The sequence below is a fragment of the Danio aesculapii genome, chromosome 25 (assembly GCF_903798145.1).
Source record: "Danio aesculapii chromosome 25, fDanAes4.1, whole genome shotgun sequence".
Taxonomy (NCBI): domain Eukaryota; kingdom Metazoa; phylum Chordata; class Actinopteri; order Cypriniformes; family Danionidae; genus Danio; species Danio aesculapii.
The window spans coordinates 19,716,398-19,742,351 of NC_079459.1; the positions used below are offsets into that span (position 1 = coordinate 19,716,398).

Sequence of the window (25,954 nt, forward strand, 5' to 3'; positions counted from 1 at the left end):
GTTGTGTAATTAATCAGAGAGAGATTGTGTATAAATTTCAATGAATCATAATTTTTTGGGGGAAATTCACGGGATATCATAAATTGACTCAAAACACTATTGGGAAATTGACAAATGTAATCTGGGGAAAAAACTTGAATTTCTGAAATATCTTAAAAAGACAAGAACTATTGAAAAATATAGTAATGTAGTTTCAGCAGGTGGTGTAATGCTCCTTTTATGTTGGTTTGCCAAACCAGCTAAAAAAAGCACCAAAAAAGAAAATGATGATTATTACGAATAGCCACATCTCCATTTTTAAAAGTCTGCCAGTACGTTCCAACTGGCACCTATCACCCTCTGAAGAGTGAAAACAAACATGACCACCACATTAAAGTGTCATTCCAAATTAAAGTTCTCAAAACTACACGTCAGGCACACATGCAAATCCACAGGGAACTGTTTGGTTTTACCTATAAATTTATGTATAGTATTTTTCTATAGGTAACCACTGAAATGTGTATAAATAAAGTTATGAATACAAACTTAGTTAATAAATACAGTTAATAAATAAATGAATAAAGTCAGAGCTTAAACAATGTACTTATCATATTAAGATTGCTTTACTGGCCAACTAGCAGACAAAAAGAGCAACGAAGAAAGTGCTCCTCCTTGATCGTCTTGTTAAGATGATGCAGAAGTGTGCTCCAAACAGAAACTTTTCTTTGGACCCCTACACTGTTCATTCATTCAAATCTGTCAAGGAGTCACTCTAGAAGGTAAACCCCTTGAAGAGATTAAAGCATAGGGATCTTCCGCATGGAATGCAGTATGTTTATATTAAAATGAAAATGACATTTCTAAACAATAATGAGGTCTTCAGAATTTTCAAAATGTTTTCTTGGGTCGAAGATGTCGAAGTAGTGTGGACAGCAGATCTAACTTTAACAAATCTTCTACATTTAAAAACAAAAACACACCAGTGTAAATGACAGCTAAAAACATTATAAGAACCATGACACAAAAGGTTTTTGGAACACTTTATTTTGATGGATTTGAGTATTGGTAGACTGTCTGCTTAATATCTGTTGATACTGCTTCTTCAACAGACATTTAACTGACTATAAGAAACTTTGAAAGTACATGTCAACTTGGACTAACCCTAACCCCAACCTAACAGTCATAATCTAATGAGAATTAGTTGGCATGTACAGAAGATGCAATGTAACTTAATTTCAACAAACAGACTATCAAAATAAAGTGACCAAGGTTTTAGCTGGTGTACATAAAACTTGTATGTCTTTTACTGCACAAATTGTATAAATGCATTATACAGTAACTATAAGAACTATTTGAACATCAAAAAATGCCTGCTCTCTTACCGGTCACGTTTGACTAATAGAATATTTACCAATGCTAACATTTGAATCTGCATACTATTTGACATTAGATTTTTTATTAACAAGTTTTCAATAACATTTTTAATTCACAATCTTGACTATGACATGCACTAAACGTTCTAAGCTATCACACCATCTTGTGACATTTGTGTGATATGATTAAAAGAAGTCTGCGACTCAGTAGGTTACAGTATCATTTATGTCTAGGCATAGGATGATAACTGTTTTCAAGGTATACCGCTGTTTGAAAAAGTCAAGGTTTTAAAACCACCAAAATTTTCTGTAATACCGTTCCTAAGGTATGTATAAGAGTTTTTATTTACGTTTTTTGTTTGTTTTTTACGACAACAGTATCTTCAGCAGAAAAGATATCCAAAGATGCTGTTTTAATTTGTAAAGAAATCAGTTTTTTTAAACAAATGAACACAGCAGAAGTCAATGATTCATTTGAATTATTTAGCCTGACATGTTTACTGCTCCAATATATTATAAATCTTTCAAAAAATAAAATATATTGTTTTCAAAGAGGAAAAAAGTTTTAGTTTTAAAGACATTTAAAAAGAACATATATAATTAATTTCCCTGCCACTGTTTCTTTAAGCCCATCGTTCTAATTTATTTTTTGTTGTTGGAAAGGGAAGACCTTTTAGCCAATGATGTGTTTTGGTTAAATCACATGACATGCAGTGTTTTTCTATGGCGATTTCTGACAAAATGGCGTTTATTGTGAGTAATTGCTGAATGCAAATGAAAACATCAATAAAAACAAAGCATGTCAGATCCCCCCCAAAAAATCTGAAACATCACCTCCAGTAAGTTATGATGACATATTCACAACTCAAAAAAGTTTTTATCAAATGTTTGTGTTGCCAAATGGCAACACTGTCCAATAGCGCAATATTGCAATAACTTAGCAAGCTAGCAAGATCAGCTGTGATGTTTTAAGTTGTAACAATAACAACATAGTAATATAATGTTGATTAGTCATATGATAATGGCATTTACATCATGGATAAAATCTAATTTTACTGGCAATACTTTTGATTAGATATAAATACACTGTAAAACCCCAAAAGTTAAGGTAACTCAAACCATTTGAGAAAACCGATTGCAACAAACCATTTAAGTTCAAAAACTAATGCTAATGAGTACTGTCAACTTAATCCATTTGAGAAAATGAAACAATTTGTGCACAGCAAAACCCAATAAATAAAGAAAACTCGAACCAACTGTAAAACCCAATAAGTTAAGGCAACTCAAACCGTTTGAGGAAACCAATTGCTATAATCTATTTGAGTTAAAAAAAAAACTTATCTACATGAGTACTGTGAACTTACTCCATTTATATTAAAGTAATGAGGTATTTAATTAACTTCTTACCTTCAAAGCTGAGATCAAACCTTTTTAAAAGAGTAGAATTAACTTTCAGTCATTTTTGAGTAGACTACACTCATTTCATTTGATAAAGTTGACTGTTGGGTTTTACAGTGTACAGGGAACAGTGTATTAGTGAGCACCACCATATTCTATAAGAAAAAAAGGACAGAACTGGCTCTTCCTGCAGATGAAAGTGAGGATGATATGGATTTTAGTGACCATGATAATGATGCAGATTAGACATTTGATAAGAGCAGTGATGCAAACAGTTCAGGTAAGTTAGCTCAGAGGGATATAAGACAGGCATAGTATAGTATAAAGTAAAATATATAAACATTGTTAGCTAATAGCAACATTATAATTATACATTTATATAGTTATAATTTTTACTGGAGAAAATATGCATATTTACTGTATGTTGTATACATGATAATACAATATTATGTTTGTTTTCAATAATATTCAGCAAAAAAAGAATGGTATAAATGAAAGCTGTTGGAATATCAGTTGTTGGAAAGTATGTATAAGGTGTCATTTATAAGTTCTGTGTTAAAGCTTATAATACTGCAACACAAATTAAATCATTTCAAACAAAAAAAAAGTATTATTTATAAGGAAAATTCTAAACTAGAAATGTATAAATTAGATCCACTATTGGACGTTGTTGCCATATGGCAGCATGTCATGAAGTACCTTAAAAAGCTTCTTTTTTTCACATTTTTTTTCAGCACTTCAAGTTAAACCATTTTAAGAAAAGAAAACTGTCAAATATTTTTTTATTTATGATAGATTTATCATAATGCGTGCAGTAAAGGGTTAATTTTTTGTCTTTTTGTGTAGTTATTGTTGTTGTCAATAATGCATCAATGTGTGAATGTCAAATATATGTCAATGTATTGACATCAAATGATCAATATTTTTCATCATGTTTTTCGACAAATGTCAGTGTGATGTCGTTTTGACATCAAAGTACTCGCTGCATTATTGTTCAAGCTAATTTCATGTGTTGTTGAAGAGCAGGATGAATGAAGTCCTCGGCAAGTCAAATCTAGTGGCTTTAAAAACCCCTAAATCTGATGATGGGTTACACTGAGACTTCTCAATGATCCTAATATCTAAAAACAGAAAACACAACGCAGGTTGTTTCACATTCATATAAAAATGCTGTAATATAAGATCAACTATATGTGCTTTTATCACCTGTAGTAATTTGGTTTGAAGGGGCCGTTTTTGCTCAAGCCCATGTATTTGGCTTGATCATCGGTGAGTTCAGTCAGGTGAGCATCAAAGGTCTGAAGGTGCAAACTTGCAACATACTCGTCTGGAAGAAAAAGTATTGAGTCAGTTTGTGATGTCATTTTCATTTAAATGTAATTTAGTATTTAGCTAAATATGGATGAACAACACTGAATTCTGACATGACACGGGGTATGGAATATCTGAAATATCCTGGAATTTTCAAGTCTATTCCAGACAACAAAAGTCAGGCAATTTTATATATGTTTAGCCAAAGTCAAGGAATATGAGGTATTTTTGTTTATTTAAAATTTAGCTTTTCCTTCATATAAATTACTTTATATTACATTAGAATAATTTTCTTTAGATTATTACAGCCAAAAATCAATAATCAATTTTCTGCTGTGGATTTTCTTAAAATTTTAAAATATACACAAATTCACACCTTAATTCATCATTTTTTGACTTCAAGAACCATTGGTCTCTGTCATTTATTTAAAGGGAACACTGAGAGAAACAAAGAGAGAAAGTGTTACCTTTTAACCATATAAAGCCTACTAAAACTTTCTATAGGCAAAAATCATGTTATTTACAGTGCAAATGGCATAGAATGACCAAATGATATTTGCACCAATAAAAAAAAATGTCAAGCTTCATTAAATTTTGTTCTATTTGCATAATTTTACATTAAAGGGGGACCTATTGTTCCCCTTTTTACAATATGTAAAATAAGTCTCTGACGTGCCTAGAGTGTGAATGAAAGTTTCTGCTCAGAAATACCTCACAAATAATGTTTTATATCTTCTTGAAACAGCCTCTTTTATGCTTTGGTCCAAATTGTGCCATTTTGGAGGCTGCTTCCTTCAATTCAAATGAGCTCTTTTCAAAAGGGGGTGGAGCTACAACCACCTGCATCACCATAGCAGCAAATTCAAAACAGGCCTAATATTATCTGTGTTATAATCAGAAAATGTAAAAAGAACAAGACAATATGGAGACTACAGTGTTTATTTGTGCATCCTAAAACTCTTAGTTGCTGATATTTTCTTCAGCATGTGAAAACTCTAATGGCGAATGGCTGCTTCCCACTCAGGGCTGTTTATGTTAATGTGGGAGAGATCGGTCACTCTTTATTTTGATGGTCTGTTAGTTGAATTTAAGGTACATTAACAAGTTAACATTAACAAGTGTTACCAAGAGATCATCACTAATGTGCAGGGTTTTCCCCCTCTGATACAAAAGGAGAATGTCAATCAAAGTGTTTTAAATTCAGTGATCCCAGAATTGCAAAACAGCTGTCTGTTATTTAAAGTCATGGAAATTGAGTTATTTAGTCATTAAAAATCAGGTAAAAGTCAGGGAATTTGGTTTGGGTTTAGAGTAGAAACCCTGATTTTGATTCTTACCCAGTTTCTTGGGAAGAAGGTAGACATCTTGCTTGTAACGGCCCTCAGGAGCATTGAAGAGCTCAATCAATGCCAAAGCCTATCAAGAAAGTATGCAGAAAATGAAGCACACAAACGAATTTGAAAAGACAGCCAGTATACACACAACCCAATAATAGCTTTAGGCTGTCGTGTTTTCCATTTCCATTGTGTTTTACTAAATGTTGAGAAGTTTTTGATGGTTAGGCAAAGTAATAGTGAAGAACTTCAGCCTTTAGGCTAACAACCTAAAACAACTCATTTAGATTTATGCATGAGTCCATACCTGTGTTGTGGCTGTGATGGAAAGAACGTATATGGGCACAGTGGAGGAACTTAAATTAAGGACACGGCCCTGGAATCAAATGGAGTAAAACGGTTACTTTTCCATTAACCTTAATGACCAATAAGCTTGTATATTATAGCCTAAAATTATTTTACTCAAGTAAAACATATTTCTAGATCCTTTGTTGTTCCAGGAACATGCCTGTCTTGACGTATGAGCATTATCCACCTTTTCTTTAATGTTGTAAGGGCAAGCACAGCCATTTTTTAAGGATTTTGAGGTCATCCATTTCCAGTTCTTTTAGATGTACAAAAACAGCCTATCTGCTGCTTGATATTGCAAATTGGTATTTGTTATCATATTCTTTTTAAGGGATAGTTTAAAAATACGTATATGTATTTATATATCAGCCATTATGTAGTCATGCTGTTATTTTTCCAATGCGTATGGACCGGAAAATGAGACATTTCTAAATCTAAATTTGTTTAGCGACTTTATTAGCATGAAATGCTTTTTTGGAAGGAGTAAAAACTATCAAAGATTATTCTCATGATATACATACCATATTTTCCAAACCTTCTGAGTGTAAATTGTAGTATTTGGTCAAAAACAAAGCTAAATTTAATGTATTCGAAAATCTTGACCTTGATTGTTTTTCTTTGTGCTTAACTGCATAAACAATGTACTTTCTTCACTGAGTTGGAACTCCTGTGGTCAGATAAATGTATAATTTATGCCAGACCTACTTCATGGACTTTACTAAGTTATAAATTGGCCTTTACTCTTCAAATGTAAGAAATTGAACAGATAGTGTATTATGGAAAAATATAAAACCAGCCTTATTAACCCAGCCTTATTAACTCATACTATTAACCCACCTACTGTAGCATGTTTGACTGTGGCTAATAAAGTCAGTACATGCCAGAAAGAAAAAAGTATAAGATGGAGTTACATCCATTTTAGCCATTCAAACAGGACTGTTTTCCAGAGGCATGTTCACCCAGGTAAGCTCAGGTTTAGTTTCACCAAACTCTGATTTTTTGGGCTCATGAAGGCAATGGTGTAAATTAACAAATTACAAATACCCAAATTACTGTAATCGAGTAGTTTTTCTCAGAAATTATAATTTACCAAGTAGTTTTAAAAATGTGAACTTTTACTTTCCTTTAAGTACATTTTTTAGTGCAGTATTGGTACTTAACTACACTACTTTCTTTCAACCTGCTGTAACTACTTTGTTTTTTCTTGTCTATGGGGATTAGAAAAATCAGTCCTTCAATTTCTGTTTAAGACATATGCGATTTATAATTGCAGCAAACTATTTAATAGCAATAAAAGTGTCAAAGAGGATGTCCAAAATCTTTACACGCATTGACCCAGAGACTGTTTAAATGCATGTCACTGATGAGAAGATGACGGATGTTTACTGTTTTATAACCGAAATGGCCCAACAGGCACAGGATGACAACATGACGTTAGATTGACATTGTACCCCAACGGCGTGGGAATGTTGCATTTTGTTTGGACATAAAAATCAGGTTGAAGTCAAAAATCAACATCAGGCCGAAGTCAATATCTAACATCCAATCTAAAATCAACCAAATAACATCTAATAATGTTACAGCTTGACATTGTGTGGCTGTTACCAATATGACATCTATCAGATGTTGGATTTTGGTTGCCATACCTGATGAATAAATGTCAGTATTTGTCGTCAATAGGATGTTGTTTTAAGATGTCGGCTCGACGTTGGACTTTCTAATACAACTTATATCAACCAAATGTCAATGTCATTTGACATCGTTATTGGACGTCAAAATAACATTATCCTTAGACGCTGGGTAGACATTGAATTTTGGTCACCTGACATCACAAAATCTAAATCTAACCTAATATTAATATCTTATGACATTGTGTGCGCCTGCTGGGCAATAACTAAATGCACTACAGAATGTTACGTTTTCACACATCCACAAATTACATGTGGGATCGTAACATTCACTACTCACTACTTTTGAGTACTTTTAAAAGGTCTACTTTTTACTCAAACTCTAAGTAATATTTTTTTTAGCTTATGTTGGATGCTTTCACTATTTGATTTCCTATTTAAAGGACAACCATGAGCAGAACATTATATTTCTTTTTTTGTGTGATATGAAAACCAAAGAAATGCATACAGCATTGAAACAACACCAAGGTGAGTAAATAATGACTCTAGTTTTGATAACACTCATTTGTGTCTTTGATGTTCTTCTAGTTATGTTCCAGCAGCATCTAATTAATGACTAATTAAATTAAATAAAACTCGCACATTCCCTGGAAACAGCTTACTGTCATACTACTACTGTTTTCACTCACCTCTGCCAGAAGTATTATTCTCTTTCCTTCAGGCCAGATAATGTGATCCACTTGTGCTCTTACATGCTGCCATGTTAACTCAGGAGTTTTCAGACCATTCTGAAAATACAAAATGTAGTCCAGAATTACCAAAATCACAAACCGTTCAATGACAATCAATCTTTGTCAATGACTGTGGGTCACGCTACCACTTACAACATCGATTTCTGTATTGGAGCGCCCCATATTGCAGACAACGCAACCATTCTTCATTACATCCATGTGTTCCCGCACAACAACGTTTTTATTGCCTGTGTAGATTAAGTTCCCAAAGTAAATAACAAAGAATGATTAATAGTATAGTGTTTTTTATTTACTACTCGCCTGTACAGGTGATGACCATGTCCACTTGTCTTACAACATCAATAAGTTTGGCCAATCGAAAGCCATCCATGCTAGTCAAAATATAATAGAGTGTTAGGTGTGATGCTGATTTAACGTCATACTAACTTTCAGTATACTTCTTTCTGCCTTACCATGCTTGCAGAGCACATATGGGGTCAATTTCAGTGACGTACACAATAGATCCCATTGCTTTCAGAGCAGCAGAACAGCCTTTTCCCACCTGCAGGCACCAATATTTACATTTACACACACAAAACAGAGGCTAATGCTAAGCTAATGCAACGACGTACATTGTTCTCGGGTGGCATGTTGTTGACAGTAGAAACCAAAATTAATTAACTTACTTCTCCGTATCCACACACAACCACTTGTTTTCCTCCAAACATGATGTCAGCAGTCTTTTTAAGGCTGAGGGAACAGGATTGACACAGAAGGTAGGTTTTATTTTTAAAATTAGTATTAATTTAGAGATACATACAGTACTTGTATCATCCTACCTATCCAAAATGGACTCCCTGCAGCAGTACAAGTTGTCAAACTTCTGTTTGGTGACAGAGTCATTCACATTTATGGCTGGTACACATAACTTTCCAGCTTTGGAGAGGTGATGAAGCCTAATATAGGGTCACAAAAGAAAATAACATTTCAGTACGCAAACACCCTAGTGTCAATACAGTCAAATTATCTATAGACCATTTTGAGGGATGTAAACAAAAACAATGGTCCCAATGTATTTTCTGTTATACATTTTTAAGTTCTATAGCTTCCGAGAATCCAAAAAAAGTCACATATTGATAAATAATGTTATGATAGCTGTTTTGACATTAAGTCATGGTTAAACTGCCCCTTGTTACAGTTATGAAATAGTTTGATAACAAGCAGGCTATGTTGATGGGCCCATGACATAACCACATTGAATGGTTTATTCCAACTGTTCAAGTTTGTCTCATTTTTAACCAAAATATGTTAAGGATTATAGAGCACAACTCAACCTGTGAATGCCAGTGATGCTTTCTTCAACAATGCCCTTGACTTTCTTGAAAACGTGAGGATATTTCTTGTATATCCAGTGTGTCATGTCTCCTCCATCATCAAGGATCTACACATGCACAAAATGATATTAATCAAATTCTGTTTACAGGTTCAAAGAGACAAGAGGACACCACTGAAGGTACCATGTTTGGCTCCCAGCCCTCAACATTTACACAGCGATCAATACACCACCAGAAGTCATCCTCTGATTCTCCTTTCCATGCAAACACTGGAAAGTCTGTCATGAAGAGCAGAGAACAAGACAGATTAAGAAAAGGTAGAAAAATCACTGCTTGTATGTAAAACAAACAACAACAAAAAACATTTAATGGTTTTCCAAGAAATATAAAATAGTGAAATAAAAAAATATTTAATTAAATTGTAAATAAATTTCTCTCACTTTCATTTGGAAAAATAGAAATATGAATTACATTTGTGACTCATTCAAATGGTTGTAAAATATAAGTGGCCATTTTTTAAATATTTTGAAATATATGTTGTATAAATGACATATTTTCTATATGAGATAAGTTGTATGTCATATATGTTATTTCCTTGTATTATATTTCTATATTTCTTCAAGATGGGATTGAGTCGATCTGAAACCAGCCTATAAATGATCATCTAACAATTAGAGTAACCTTTATTTTACCTCGCTCTGCTAAAGCTGCTGCCACCTCATTCTGAGTGGAGTAAATATTGCAGGCTGCCCACCGGCACTGAGCCCCTAACACTGCCAGAGTCTCAAACAGCACCTGTTGATGAAAATAAATAAAGCCAAACTGCATTAGTTTAATTAAAACTATTTTTTACAGTCTATGAGTTACGCCATCATCAATCTACATCTTTGTTTGTTGTGAATACGTACCTTCTAGTGGCGAAGGTTACCTACACAAAATCAGTAATATTCAATTCATGTTTATTTCTATAGCACTTTTGTAATGTAGATTGTGTCAAAGCAGCTTAACATAGAAGTTCTAGTAAATTAAAACTGTGTCAGTCAGTTTAAACACTGAAGAGCAAGTCCTTCGATAGTATTGTGAAGTAGTTAACAACTAATTTGTATTTGTTTAATAATAAGAAGAAGGTGTGGAATATTTCAAAGACAATGGCAGGATTAACAAAGAAATCATGACAGATAATCAAATTAGTTATGCTAATAAATTAAATAGTTATTTTTCAAGATTTGAGATGAATGATACCGGTGTTAATTATAATGATTTACTCAGCACAGTTGTTCCCTCCTTCTCGGAAAGGACTGTTATTGATGTTGATGAACTTAGAAAAATGTTTCAGTCCACAAATGTGAGAGAAGCGGCGGTGTGTAATCCTTGTATCCTGAAAAGTTGTGCCTATCAGTTAGCACCGGTGTGGCAATCAATTTTTCAGGAATGTATAGACAAGCAGACTGTTCTTAAGTTATGGAAGATTTCTTATATAAAACCTCTACCCAGCGTTAAAAACTGTAGACCTTTTACTTCTGTGCTTAGAGATAATTCTACTTAAACATCTGGTCAGCAAGCACTATAAAGCAAAAACTTGATCCGTGTTAATTTGCTTATAGGCAAGGCTGTAGTACGGAGGATGCAGTGGCATTTTTGGTGCACATTGTTTCTAAACATTCAGATATACCAAATACTTATGTAAGGGCTTTTTTTCTAGATTTTCGCTCAGCACTACAATTAGTGACGATATTCTAGTATCTAAACTTATTAAGTTGTAAGTAAATCCTTATCTGATTAGGTGGCATGTTTTAAACCGAATACGGCTTTGTCAATTGCAATAAACAAATGCTGGGGCACCCCAAGGTTGTGTATGTTCTGCTATGCTTTTGATTGGGTACACAAACGACTGCTGTGCCGACAGATCTAATCAATTCATCTTAAAGTATGCAGCTGATCCACTATTAACAACTTTACTGAGCAAGGTAGAAGTTACGGGATTGCATCAGCAAGGTGTGAATAATCTTGTGGAGTGGTGTGGCAAAAATGCTCTTGTGATTAACCTAGAAAAAGCAGAGGAAATTGTGTTCAGGTTCACAACGTCTGATGTATCGACAAACCCTGTTGTTATACATCATGTAAACATCAGACAGGTAGACAAATATAAGTATTTGGACGTATTAATAGGCAACATGGTTTCATTGTAAGGTCATGTTGATACTGTGTGTAACAAGATAAAACAAAGAATCTATTTTTTGCGTCGTCTTAGATCTTTTGGAGCATCGAAAAAGATCTTAATCTTTTTTTTAATGTCTGTACTTATGAGTGTTCTGCAGTATTATAATTCTGTATGGTATATGAGTCTGTCTGTGAGTCTAAAAACAAAGTTGATGAAAAAGATTAAAATCTGTTTAAAGATAGGAAAGCTTCTTTCGAAATTACACCACAGTTCGTATTACAAGAGCATCACAAGTCTGGCAAGGAATATCATTTCAATCCCCAGTCATGTGTTGATTTGTGAATTTATACCATTAAAGTCTAACCGTCGATTTAGAGCAGGGGTGGGCAAACTCGGTCCTGGAGGGCCGGTGTCCTGCACAGTTTAGCTCCAACTCTGATCAAACACACCTGCTTATAGATAATTAGTGATCTTGGAGACACTGGTTAGCATGTTCAGGTGTGTTTGATTAGAGTTGAAGTTAAACTATGCAGGACACCGGCCCTCCAGGACCGAGTTTGCCCACCCCTGATTTAGAGTCTCAAGTTTTAATAAAGTGAAATTTAAAAAGTCATTCGTACATCAGGCTGTCTTGGAGCTGAATAAGGTCCGTGTAAAATTATTTATTTTTTTTGTATGTCTGTCTCTTTGCAAGGAGTATCATGCTATTATGCAAGAAATATTTCAGATGCAAGTCTGACAGTAAAGTTTTATATATTATTGTATTATCTGGCGATTTATGTTTCAGTTTTCAATGACTTTGTAAGACAGTGAGCTGTTCTAAAGTGTCTGAAGCCTTTTGACAGCAGGTTTTACAGATAAAGACCAACGCTGGTCATTCAAAATCTGTTATTTTGAGAATATTACTTCACAATAATGTTATCTTCACAATGTCACTCAAAAAGACTGGCCGTCCACAAAAGACAAATTCATGAGATTATGCAATCAGTAATTCAATGGTCTATCAGCTCTGAAATTAGGATCTTTGCTGTGCCTTGACAATCAGCAGAATAAATCAAATAGCTAATCTGATTGAAAGCATTTGCAATCAAACTTTTTACACTACAGTCCCCGAACTGTGAAAGAAACTTGATGAAGAGTGTAGCAATTATGTTTCTTTTAAAAGTTAAATTCTCAAATGTCATCCTTACACTAGAAAAAGTCTCTGACAGTGACAGTAAACAGTGATCTATTGTTTCAAGATACAACATGCCTCACCCAAAGAAGTAAACAGTATTTGGTTTTCAGAATGTTCTCTGTACGTTTCACGTAAAGCTCCCTAATATTCTATTTTGACCAAAGTTTTATTAAAGGTGCAGTAGGTGATTGTCTTCAGAAACATTTATTGCTGTGCTTGTTGAAAGTCTTTTCACATTTAAATGTAAGGATTAAAGTAAATGATCAGAATGTTTTTAAATGTATTTCTATATTCTGGGTGAGGCAAAAGACTAAAAACAGTTCATCCAATTAAAATTTGTCTGGTTGATAATTCCCATAATTCTGATAAGTAGCCCAAATTGTCTGTCAACAAATGAAGATTTATACATCTGCACAGCCGACAACAGACAGATCCACCGTTTGCACGTACACACAAGAGAAAGCAGTAAAAACACATGCTGAATCAAAACTTTTTTAAATACTGAATTAATATTGGAGTTGCTGTTGCACGCTGGAGAAAGGACGACACCATGGCTGAAGTATTTCTTTTAAACAGCTAATGTTCTTCAATTTTAGTCACACAAAGCTGATGTAGATTGTGTTGTATTATGAATGGGTTATATGCACAGAAGTGTCGTTCAGCCACTCAAATCTTCCGGTGAAAGATTGATGTGACTATTTTCACTTAAATTTACAATTTCATAAGGGTCCTAGCTTTTACAGCATCGATAATGTAGATATTTATTTAGTTAAACAAAAAAAACATAAGTAAATTGCGCTATTCTGCCTAGCTGCTTTACTGAGGTGAAGTTGGTTTGATATTCACATTAGTTCATTTTTGAACAATGACAACCTGTGAGACCTCCCTATATTGTTAACCATGCTACTCTGAATATTTAGTCTGAAATAGCATGTAAGAGGCCGATCACATCGAACACGGCTTTACGTTCCAAAAACGCAAGGTGCACCACACTGCCTTTTTTGTTGACAAGAAAAAAAGATGTTTTTTTTTACTAGATTTTACTTTAAAAAAGTAAACTGATTGCCTTAGAATTATTAAGTAAATGACCTACATTCAATTATAAAAATGATGTTAAGTCAACTTAACAGTTTTAAGTTACAATAGGTTTACTCACCTTTTAAATTGAAGTCAACTTGTTGCTTTTAGGGCAATGGATTTACTCATTTTTTTTATTTAATATTTTTATTTTGACCTTAAAGCAACACGGAGCAATACAAAAAGCAACAACAATTATAAAGACAGAAAAGAAATGCAAACAAAACAAACAAACAAACAAAAAAAAGACTAAAGAGAGAAAAAAAAATTTAAAACCATTATTACATTAGTTCCTCCAGGATTATACATGGGTCAACAATGTTACACATATATATCTAGGCCAGTGGGCACAGGCAATACGGTGATCTTGCAAACAATGACAGGGTTACAACTTTAAATTATTACCCTTGATATTTGACAGATAATTAAAAAAGGGTTTTCAGGTTGCTTGGAAGCCAGCAATGTTATCAGAAAGATTGAGTCTAAGTCTCTTTAATTGTAAAGTGCAATTCTCAAAGCCAGAATTTAAAAAGTGATTTTAATGCCTTTTTCCATAGACAAATAATATTTTTTTTAGTTATCACCATTCCATATTGGACAGCTTTTTTAATTTGATGACTGAACCCACGAAGTGAGTCAGACCAACCAATTGATCACTACCAATGAGTGATTGCAGGATCAGGGGCGAGTTCACAAGAATAAGCCTTAGAGTAGAAGCTGAAAATTTTGCTCCAAAACTCGAAAAGTTTTGGGCATGACCAAAAAAGAGGTCCTAAGGAGCCTTCTGCAGATTCACATTGGTTACATTTAGAAGAGATGGAGGAGTAGAATTTATTAAGTTTAACCTAGAATAAAGAAGCCAATGTACTACTTTATATTGGATTAGTTGATGTCTTGAGTTATTAGAACATGTATTTATGACCATATATTTATTTTTCAGATCTCATTGGTAATTTAAATGCCTAAATCTTTCTCCTAGGAATCTTGCAAATACAGAGTAGATATGTCAATCATTAAAAAGTCTAGAAAATGTGAAATCAAATTAGAGGCGTCAGGAGAGGCAGAAAGTAATTTATATACAGTACATCATGTTCATTTACTCGTTTTTGTTTTAAATAAACCAATCACTTTTTACAGAGAGATCAATTCAAGTGTCCTTGCTCTAATCAAAATCTTAATTTATTTCCCAAATTTTATTGACCCCATACTTAAACTTGAATAATATGTTTAATTGAATGTTTATTATTATTACTTATTATAACGTTAAGTACATTTGTGTTGTATAATCACCTGAGGTAGGGGTGTATGGGAGCTGATGAGGGTTTAGGTCGGGGTTTTATGTTTCTTTGACCTTGTAAAACAGGTTTTGTTTCTACAGGACTTTTTCTATCTGTCAACACTATGCAGTTATACATCCAGTGATGGGATTACAGATGACACTTACAGCTGTCTGGGCCGTGACGTGGGTACATCCTACTATTTTAGCCCCTGCCAATGGTTTCTCACCCTGGGCAGCTTTTCTTAACGCCATCAGTGCAGTCATCTCTTCAACAAATAAAGGTACACACATTACATTACATTACATTTCTTTCAGTCACATAATAAATTCATATGTCTTGCTTATACAGGGCTCAGCATAAATGAGTACACCCCATTTTGAAAATGAATATTTGTATCCATTTCTCAGTGAATGTATTTTGGTGCATTTCAACAAAACAGATTTATTAAACAGATATATTTATTAAAATAATAATTTAGTCACCAAAAATATTTAGAAATTAAAAGAAAATACAATTCAATTCAAGCTAAATATTAAAAAAAAAAATTACAATCTACAAAATTTCAACTAAATTTTTCCATTGTTTTGCTTCTCTTGATTTTTCCTCTTTTTAAAGTTTGTATTTAATATATTTCTATAACATATAAATATTGGTGTACTAGTTTTTGGACCGTTATCATAACTTATTTGGTTAGATAAGCTCCACATTTGGCTTCAGTACCGACTAATCTAATGTATATGCACAAATATAATATTATCTAGCTTCCTATTAAAAATATGAATTTAGAACATAGATTTGTAAGGGGTGTACTTATAAATGCTGAGCACTGTATGTATTAAAATATACTGCTTGTCTACCTTCCTCAGCAAGCTCTATCTGTCGACGGCCAAAATCTGCCAGCTTGATGTTTTTAATGCAGAAGTCCTTGTTCCCTTTTGAGTTCATCCTTTGCTTGTCTCGAGGAGAAACCTCGTCTTCTGGGTTTTCTGCATCTGAACCACCTGAAAAATAAGAAATTAAATGATAAAGATAACTGAAATCAAACTGGAAATATATACACTACCTGTCAGTTTTGGTGTCAGTAGGATTTTTAAATGTTTAAAATAGGCTTATCCTGCTCACCAGGGCTGAATTTATTTAATCAAAAATACAGTACAAATTGTAAAATTGTGTAATTTTATTGCGCTGTAAAATAACTGTTCAAAAGTAGTTTATCATTTAACTGAATCATTTATTCCAGTGATTTTACTAATGAATTTTCTGCTTCATTGCTCCAGTCTTGAGTCACATGATCCTTAAGAAATCACTCTAATATTAATTATTATTGTTTTATTATTATTATTATTATTATTATTATTATTATTATTATTATTATTATTATTGATATTATTATTATTAACGGTAATAGTAATAAAATCAATAATGACTGGAGTAATAATTTCACTTGAAACTACATACAATAAGTAATAAATACATATTTAACTATGTAACTTTTTTTTTTACAGTTAATAAATGCTGGCTTGATGAACTGAATTATTTCCTTTAAAAAAAAACAATGAAAAAAAAAAGAAACCTGACCCCAAACTTTTGACCGGTAGTGTATATGCTCAAAAAGGTGATGGAATTTGTTGGGCATCTACCTGAGCTGTTGCTGTCTGTAGAGGAATGAGAAAGAGAGTGTGACAAGGACCGGCGACCCGTCTTCGTTAGTCGATTGTCAAATTCCCGCGTTTGCTCAGGATACTCAATTTGCTGTGGAGAAATTGATGAATTAAATATTTATTTCTATACGTTTTATATTCAATATATTTGAAAATACAGAAAATATATTCATATAATTTGTGTGTAGTATTAAAATTAAATATTTTTATGTAGTTCTCGTGAATATTTGAGTAATTTTTTGACTTTTATTTACAATCAAAATATAATGTTGGATTAAAAGGATAGTTCATCCAAAAATTTACTCTCATTATTTACCTACCCTCAAGCAGTTCCAAACTTTTATAAGTTTTCTACTGTTGAACATAAAATGAGTTATTTTGAAAAATGTTAAATTCCATTGACTTCCATAGTAGGAAACACTAAATTATGAAAGTCAATGGCTACAGGTTTCCAACATTTATCTTTAGTGTTCAACAGAAAAAAATCTCGGTTTGTGACAAGTAAAGGGTGAGTAAATAATAATAGAATTTTAAGTTTTGGCTGAATTATTCATTTAACAACGTTCATTCAAAAACTGCTAGTACACTCTCAGAAAAAATGGTACAACGTTGTACCAAAGAAGGTACAAACCCTTTTTATGGAACAGAATTGTACCTTAAGACAAAGAAACAAATTTGTACCATTGCGTTTTGTACATACTGTATAAGGACATGATTTGTACTATGGGAAAGCAAAATGTATGGTTTTTAAAACCTGCAGATACAATATTGTACCTTCATCAAAGGTACAAATCTGATCCATGAAGGTACCACTACAGTCACAAGACACAGTACCTTAACAGTGTCAAATGTGTTCCTTCAAGGACTATTAAAAGGCATTTTGCTATATGCAAAATGTGTCAATTTATTTTTATTCATTCATTTTCTTTTCGGCCTAGTCCCTTTATTAATCTGGGGTTGCCATAGCAGAATGAACCATCAACTTATCCAGTACACGTTTTACGCAGCGGATGCCCTTGCAGCTGCAACCAATCTCTGGGGAACATCTATACACACCCATTCACACTCATACACTACAGACAATTTAGCCTACCCAATTCACCTGAAACCGGAGCACCGAAGGAAACCCACGCGAATGCAGGGAGAACATGCAAACTTCACACAGAAACGCCAACTGACCCAACCGAGGCTCGAACCAGTGACCCATACATTTTTAAACAATGTTTTTTTAAAGTTTCTTTTTGTGTGAATACGCATTTTTCATTGACAATAAAGAATAAAAATAATTTAACATAAATCAAAAGATTTATTTTTTGCTAAACATTTTATAACACTTTACACAAAAATGTTACACAAATGCATTCTCCCATGTACAATATAAAACTTTTTTCCCTCCAATTTTCACACAAGACCTTTCTAATCACTTAATTTATTTAATTTTAAAATAGAAATAGAATTATGTGAAAGTATTGTAACCAGATATGCACAATGTTTGATTAGTTTAACAATAGTAAAATGTCTGCATGAACACTTTGCATATGCAGGACTTTAGCGAGCTCACGTGCGTAGTGGAAAGCAAACGCCAAAAGGTGTGGATATCAATAATGAAACTGTATTTATCAGAAAATGCTTACCAAATGTTTATTAGATGCCTTAAATGTTTAGTTTACAACACCTAGAGTTTTGTTTTGCCAGTTGTTTATGTATTATACACAGAAATAAAGGTACAGAAGCTGTCACTGGTGCAGTACCCTTTCAAAAGATACATAATTGTACTCAAGGAGTCCACAGTGGTACCTTAAAAGTGTATATTAGTGCTCAAATGTACCTAAAAGTACCATTATGGACAGATTTAGACCAGAGACAGCTCCTGTACCTTTATTTCTGAGAGTGTAGAACTTAATAATTAATGTGTATAAGTTTCTTTATACATATGCTTTAAAATGATGATTCATGTTTTAATATAGAAATTATTCATGAAATCACATTGCCTTTCCAGTAATATTTGTTTTCATAGATGTTGTAGTAAAGAAGGAATTGTCCAACACTTATGTACCTTTTTTTGTGAGAACAATTGTGTACCTTCATTTCAATTGTACCATAAAAGGTACAGACCAGTAGCATAAGAGATCTTTTGTGCACCATATAAGGTTTAACATTTACAAAGGTATAAAACTGTTCCTTAAGGAACATTATTTGCACCACTGTGTACCTGTTTTTCTGAGAGTGTAGTATTACAATTAAATATTGTTATGTAGTTCTTGGAAATAATTATATTTTTCAGTATAATTTTCAACTTTTTATTTACACTCAAAATATGATGTTGGACTAAAAGTTCACTCACTGTTTACTTACCCTCAAGTGGTTCCAAACCTTTATGAGTTTTGTTCTGTTGAACCTAAAATGAGTTATTTTGAATAATGTTAAATACCATTGACTTCCATAGTAGGAAACACAAAAATTATGGAAGTCAGTGGCTACATGTATCCAACATTTTTCAAAATATCTTCTTTAGTGTTCAACAGAAAAATATATTGGTTTGTGACTAGTGAAGGGTGAGTAAATGATAACAGAATTTTGAGTTTTGGTTAAACTGTCCATTTAACAAATTTCATTCAAAAACTGCTAGTTGAAAACAAGTAAAACATGAAATAAAATGTGACATTTTAAAGTTTAAAGACTGCAGTGATTTAAAAATGTACAAATTCAAATGCAGCGAAAATATAATCAAAACCTTAAAGCAGTTTTCCAGAATAGCAGAAACCTTATCCTAAATAATGAAAGAATTTTAAAATAGTGTTTGACCTGTTACTGCTCATGAGATCTAAGAGACTGGTTGTACAGTAACTATTAATAGCTCACTAACTTGTACATCAAGTCAAATAAATTAATAAAGAAATGCCTGAACATGAGGAATTTTTTATTTAGTTTGTTAGTTCTGAGACTGCTCAACCATATTAGCAAGTTAATTAATATAAATTAATTATACAATACACACACACACAAGCATACCACAAGAAAGAGAACCTCCGCTTTAAAATAAAGCAAACATATAAACTGCAACTTCTACCTTAAGAGATGAGAAATACCTTGATGTTAAGAGATAACACAGCATCTTTAGGTTCCCTGTTTTTAGTTAGACTAACCAGGCTGTAGACTTTCCTCATGGTGTCTGATCCACTTGAGAAATGCGTCGGACAGCTCCCTCATCAGCATTTAAAGGCTGAACCACAACAGTAATTGTTGTGCCATAACGTGAAATGAGCAGGCTAGAGAAGCATGGGTCCACTGTCAGATGAAATCCTACACTGTGAGAGCGAAAGCTTCACAAAAATCTCAAAAGTCTCTTTCAGGTGACGTGATTCAACAATGATTAAAGTCTGTGAGGTCACAAAAGTTCTCACAAGTCATTTATTAATAGTGGCTTAGTGCCACTTAGCTGCTACCGTGCTGTTGTAAGTGCACTGATCTGTGTTCGGCCCATGTTTCTGTTCAGGGCTGTTAATGATGATCAAAAACTGGTTATTCCGTTATGCATCATTTAGCAGGTATGTTTTATTCAAAATGACTTACTGTTCGCTAACTAAAGGAACCGTCCCCTTGGAGGAACCTGGAGTCAAGTGCCTCGTTCAAGGGCAAAAGAGAGGGAAAGAAGAAACTCAGCAGCTCTCATATTCAAGGCTAACACTAATGCTAACACTACATGAACTATTATGTTGTTTTTTAACCATACTACAGTAAAGTTTTTGAGTTGTGTATCTGTAATCCTAGCAAGCATTTTTTTTTGTTTTTAAAAGATGTCTAATAGACGTCTAAACATAGTCGTCTTGGCTAAAACAAGGCTAAATTTGGACTGTCAGTGAAAATCTAATAGACCTCTAAGAATAGGCCAAAACTATAAACAGAAATGAATGACCACACATTTAAAGTCTGTCTATTATATTTGACCACTATGCTAGTTTTGGGCTATTTGTTTATTAGATTTTCACTGACAGCTTAGATGTTTAGATGCCTAATAGACGTGTAGTAAAGACAAAATTGTTTGCTGGGTTGTGGCAATGCTTTAGTGGGTAATATAAACAAATTACGGGAGAGTTGGGACAGTTGCAATACTTTTTACCTTTCCTTCAGTTTCTCAGAGGCAGCTTTTTGTGGAAACCCCAAATTTTAATATAATAAACCCACATCTATTGGGCACTCACCGTTCATTAGTTAATGCATTTACTAACATGAACTAATCATGAACAACACTTGTACAGCATTTATTAATTATAATTGAACATTTGCTAATGCATTATTAACATCCAAGTACATGCTTGTTAACATTAGTTAATGCGTCGTGAGTTAACATGAACTAACAATGAACAACTGTATTTTCATTAACTAATGTTAATTAACATGAACAAATACTGTAGTAAATGTATTGTTCATTGTTTGTTCATGTTAGTAAATGCATTAAATAACATTAACTAATGAACCTTATTGTAAAGGGTGACCAGTACTTCTTTGAACTTTGAAATGAATTAATTCATTAAAGAATTCTTTTTTTTTTTTCAAATTAAACTGCGATGACACCGTGATAAAATAATTTAAGTTTTATCATGGTGTCAACATAATTTAATTTGAAAAACTAAAAAAAAGAATTCTTTGATTAATTAATTCATTGTTTATATGGCAAGCTTTTAAATGAATTTTAAAACTGTACCAGCTCTGTTAACCCTGATTAAACTGGCTTTGCTTAATTGGGAGATACAATAACCTATTTATAGCTAAGAAAACAGTGATTTAAATTATAGGAATGAATAATGTTTCACAAAAACCAATTAGACAATATGAGAAATTTTCTGAATATTAAAAAAAAATTACCAAACAAAAAAAAGTTTTATACTAAAGGAATGATCATATGGCTGATTTCTGTCAGATTAAAGGAGGGTCTATCTGAGAATATGTAGTATGAATTTCATCACTATAGCTCATTCCTGAATGGAGGAATTAGTCTTGTTGCAACTGCCCCATTTTGCAACCGTACCCACTTTCCTACCTCAGTTTACTTTAGTAAAAATAGATTGATTTCAGTGCTTAAAAGATTTAATGTGTTAAAGCCCAGCATGTTTAGGTTACCATACCCTGATATTTACCCTCCCCCTCATGTAGTGACACAATCAGTTCGCTTCTTACAGTCACCTTGGTGTAACCTGGGGTCAAGTTTTCAAGAGCAAAATGGAGGTGACTCCCAGATTCATGAGCCATCTTTCCAACGGATGAATTCAGCACTTTTATGTTTCCATGTTTTTAAGTTCATCACAGACATTAAAAGATTACTCACTCACTTTGCTTTTGCTTAGTCCCTGCTTTATCATGGGTTGCTGCAGTGAAATTAATCACCTATTGTTTTACTGGAAGATACCCTTCTTGCCGCAACCCAGATCTGAGAGTACAACCCTAGGGGCAGTTGTGGCCTAATGGTTTGGGAGTTGGACTTGTACTCTACATGACAAAAGTCTTGTCGCCTATTCAAGTTTTAGGAACAACAAGTAATAACTTGTCTTGGACAGTAAGGTCTGACTTTGCTGAGACAACAGTCTTGTCACAGAAATAATGTACAGTATAGAATATAAAGTCATGATGCAGTGGAAAAAGAACTTTATTTTGATGGTCCGTTTGTTTAATTTAAGTTACATTGCATCTACATGCCAACTAATTCTCATTAGTTTATAAGTAGACTGTTAGGTTGGGTTTGGGGTTGGGGTTAGGGTTATGAATCACCTATTGTTTTACTGTTATGGGTTATGCAACGTTCTTGCAGGACTCCCAGAGTTTATCAAGATTCTTGAATTCGCCTTCAATGCCTCCTCCTTCATCTTACCCCAGACATGCTCAATAATGTTCAGTCTGGTGACTGGGCTGGCCCATCCTGCGCACCTTGACCTTCTTTGCTTTCAGGAACTTTGATGTGGAAGCTGAAGCATGAGAAGAAGCACTATCCTGCTGAAGAATTTGCCCTCTCCTGTGGTTTGTAATGTAATGGGCAGCACAAATGTCTTGATACCTCAGGCTGTTAATGTTGCCATCCACTCTGCAGATCTCTCGCATGCCCATATACAGAATGTAACCCCAAACCATGATTTTTCTTTCACCAAACTTGACTGATTTGTATGAGAATCTTGGGTCCATACGGGTTCCAATAGGTCTTCTGCAACTGGGTTGCTCTTACAACTGTGATCGACGACAAGACTTTTGTCAGGTAGTGTAATTAAGTTTGATTTCCTATTGCCCTCTGCCCACTCCTACTTGGATGGGTCAATACCAGAGGACAAATTTTGAGTATTTGTAACAATATTTGACCATACTCACTTTACTTCAGTCAGTACTGGGAAACAGTCATTAAGTCTCCCATTCACACACTACAGCCAATTTAGTTTATTCAATTCACCTATAGCGCATATCTTTGGTAAATCTGAGCACCTGGAGGAAGCCCAAGGAAACACAGGGAGAACAAATTCCACACAGAAAGGCCTCCTGGTCCAGCCAGGACTCGAACCAGAAACCCTCTTATTGTGAGGCAACCGTGCTAACCACTTACCCCCTAAAAGGATAGTTCACTCAAAAATGAACATTTCCTCACAATTTACTTACATCCAAGTGATTCTAAATTACTGAGCACAAAATCCCTTTTAACTCTCTTTCTGAATCTAGATAAAATTGGAACTTGTCTGGTCTGATTTTAAATCAACATTTCCATTAAAACAACCTGAAATCAAACGCCTTGGTCAAGGGCAAAATGATAGTAGATCATTACAACCTGCCGACTCATTGGTCTCCTTTTTAAGTTTTGACGTCAGCACTTCTATGCACTTCATTGACCAAAACAAACATTGAACCCACTCCAATTCTGGTATAAAACAGAGAAAGAACAGTTCTGTTTCTAACAGGTCTCTTTAGAATACCTTGTTTTGTGTTCAACAGAAGGAAGAAATTCATAAACTTTTAGAACCACTTGAGTGTGAGTAAATGCTGAGGATATTTTTGGGTGAACCATCACTTTAACAACTCTCAGATTAATGGTTGTTCCATTCCAAGGCTTGACTTCAGCTGCCATGGACATCTAATTCATTCTAAAGTTTATAATAATCAGAACATCGTCAGTTCTGTATGCTTTAGGAACGTTCCCGTTGAAGCAACATGGGATCTAGCACCTTGAATTAGGACTAAATGGCTTTAAGGAAGCTAAATAACTCCTTTCAGACATAGATCTCCCTTTTCAAGGTTTGACTTAATCACTTTAATAATCAGATCAAACATTTAAGCTCTTCTGAATCTGGCATTGAACTGGATTTTGACATGAATTTTTCTGACTGGATATTTTTATTGAATATATATGGGATCAAGTGCCTTGTTCAAGACAAAATGGTGGTATTGAACATCAGCGTTCAGATGCATCAACCTCCCTTTACAGTTTTGTTGCAGTCCAGGTTTGAAACAGAAACTTGAATGCATTTATAAGTTGGCACGGAAGAATTTAGGTATGTTTACTGTATTAATAAGTTATTATTGTTTTGCTTAAGAGTAAAATCAGAACACCATGCCCATACTTTACCATCCATTGAAAATAAAAAGAGATAGTTCATCCTAAAATGAAAATGTCCTCACCATTTTTTTCACACTCAAGTGGTTCTAAACTTTTAATGAAATTATTTCTCCTGTTAAACACAATACATGAGATTTTCTGAAGAATGTTGGAGAAAAGCAACCATTGACGTTTAGCAAATACTATGGAAGTCAATGGATGCCGGTTTACAACATTCTTCAGAAAATCTTCCTTTGTGTTTAAGAGGAAGTAAACACAGGTATGTCAATGGATGGCGGCTTACAAAATTCTTCAGAATATCTTCCTTTGTGTTTAAAAAGAAATAAAAACAGGTTTGAATAAAAACAAAGTCTAAATAAATTTGACAGAATTTTCATTATTAGCTAATTTAAAGCTTTAATCAGCCCCAGTGTCACTTACGCTTTTTGTTCTCGGTGCTTCACTGACAGTCTCATCGTTTTCATCGAACACTACATCGCTGTCTTGCATTTGTACGAGTGGAGGGCGCCAGTTTGTTGCTTTTTCCAGCATTCTCAGTAACTTGGAGCTAATTTTCGGCAGTTGTGAGGAATCTCCATCTCCAGCTGTTTCCAGAACAGAAGAAACTACAGCTTCATCAAGATGGCCTCTCTCTTCCATGCTATTATCGTCTTCCAATGTTTTTAGCGATTCCCTGTTGAGACTGCTCTCCATTTTATGTGTTTAGTTGAATGTTGAAGTTACAGACAGTAGCTCTTTTGAGCTGGGTTTTTGAATGTATAAACATCGCCTTCATGAAAACTAATTGTGGAAACAGACAATGTCAATGGCATGGGGGTAGAGGAGGGTTTAGTACTGCCTGATGATGTTATATTGTTCAAACTGTGGTGACTAGCCTACTTCTTGGTTAATAATTATTTATTGTTTTGTTGATGTTGTATTGTTTTAGCCAGGACACATATCAGCACATCACTTGTTGGCATCACAAGAAGGTCAACACTGAGAGAATGATAATAAATATACTCCTTTTAAAATTGCACATACATTTCAGACATTTTCCATTATTCTTCCTGGAATAGAATGACAACAAATGTATCATTTACAGTAAACTGAATCTAATATTGCGACATTGTGGCTCAGTGGTTTACACTGCCACCTCACAGCAAGAAGGTCGATGGTTCGAGCCCTGGCTGGGTCAGTTGGCATTTCTGTGTAGAGTTTGTATGTTCTCCCCGTGTTTGCGTGGGTTTCCTTACAGGTGCTCTGGTTTCCACCACAGTACAGAGGACTGGTATAGGGGAATTGGTTAAGCTAAATTGGACATAGTGTATGTGTGTGAATGATGGATGTTTCCCAGTACTGGATTGCAGCTGGAAGGGCGTCAGCTGTATAAAACATATGCTGGATAAGTTGGCGGTGGTTCATTCCGCTGTGGCGACTCCTGATGAATAAAGGGACTAAGCCGAAGGACTAAACTATTTAAACCACTAACAAAGTTGAAAATAACAGAGTTGACATTGTCCACTACTTTGTGCAATAGCTCAATATGCTAACCTCAAACCAGATACATAACATGTCTGCAACAAATTTTTTAT

General features: G+C 33.9%; 1 protein-coding gene across 3 annotated transcripts; it reads right to left on the reverse strand.

Annotated features, from left to right (window-relative positions):
* Window positions 1-1,024: 1,024 nt before the first annotated feature.
* On the reverse strand, window positions 1,025-25,114 carry ahcyl2a (adenosylhomocysteinase like 2a). Of its 3 annotated transcripts, none has more exons than XM_056451679.1 (16): window positions 24,801-25,114; window positions 16,772-16,883; window positions 15,989-16,132; window positions 15,296-15,396; window positions 10,129-10,231; window positions 9,620-9,714; window positions 9,437-9,543; window positions 8,942-9,058; window positions 8,789-8,852; window positions 8,576-8,664; window positions 8,424-8,494; window positions 8,256-8,350; window positions 8,061-8,159; window positions 5,703-5,771; window positions 5,399-5,477; window positions 1,025-4,077 (listed from the first exon to the last, which is right to left on the reverse strand). In XM_056451679.1, the coding sequence occupies exons 1-16, from the start codon at window positions 25,071-25,073 to the stop codon at window positions 3,953-3,955; spliced, it is 1,743 nt and encodes a 580-aa protein (XP_056307654.1). In that variant the 5' UTR covers window positions 25,074-25,114; the 3' UTR covers window positions 1,025-3,952. The 3 variants fall into 3 exon arrangements, with proteins under 3 accessions (XP_056307654.1, XP_056307656.1, XP_056307655.1); XM_056451681.1 differs by lacking the exon at window positions 24,801-25,114 and adding an exon at window positions 19,939-20,088; XM_056451680.1 differs by lacking the exon at window positions 24,801-25,114 and adding an exon at window positions 19,882-20,088.
* Window positions 25,115-25,954: the final 840 nt, after the last annotated feature.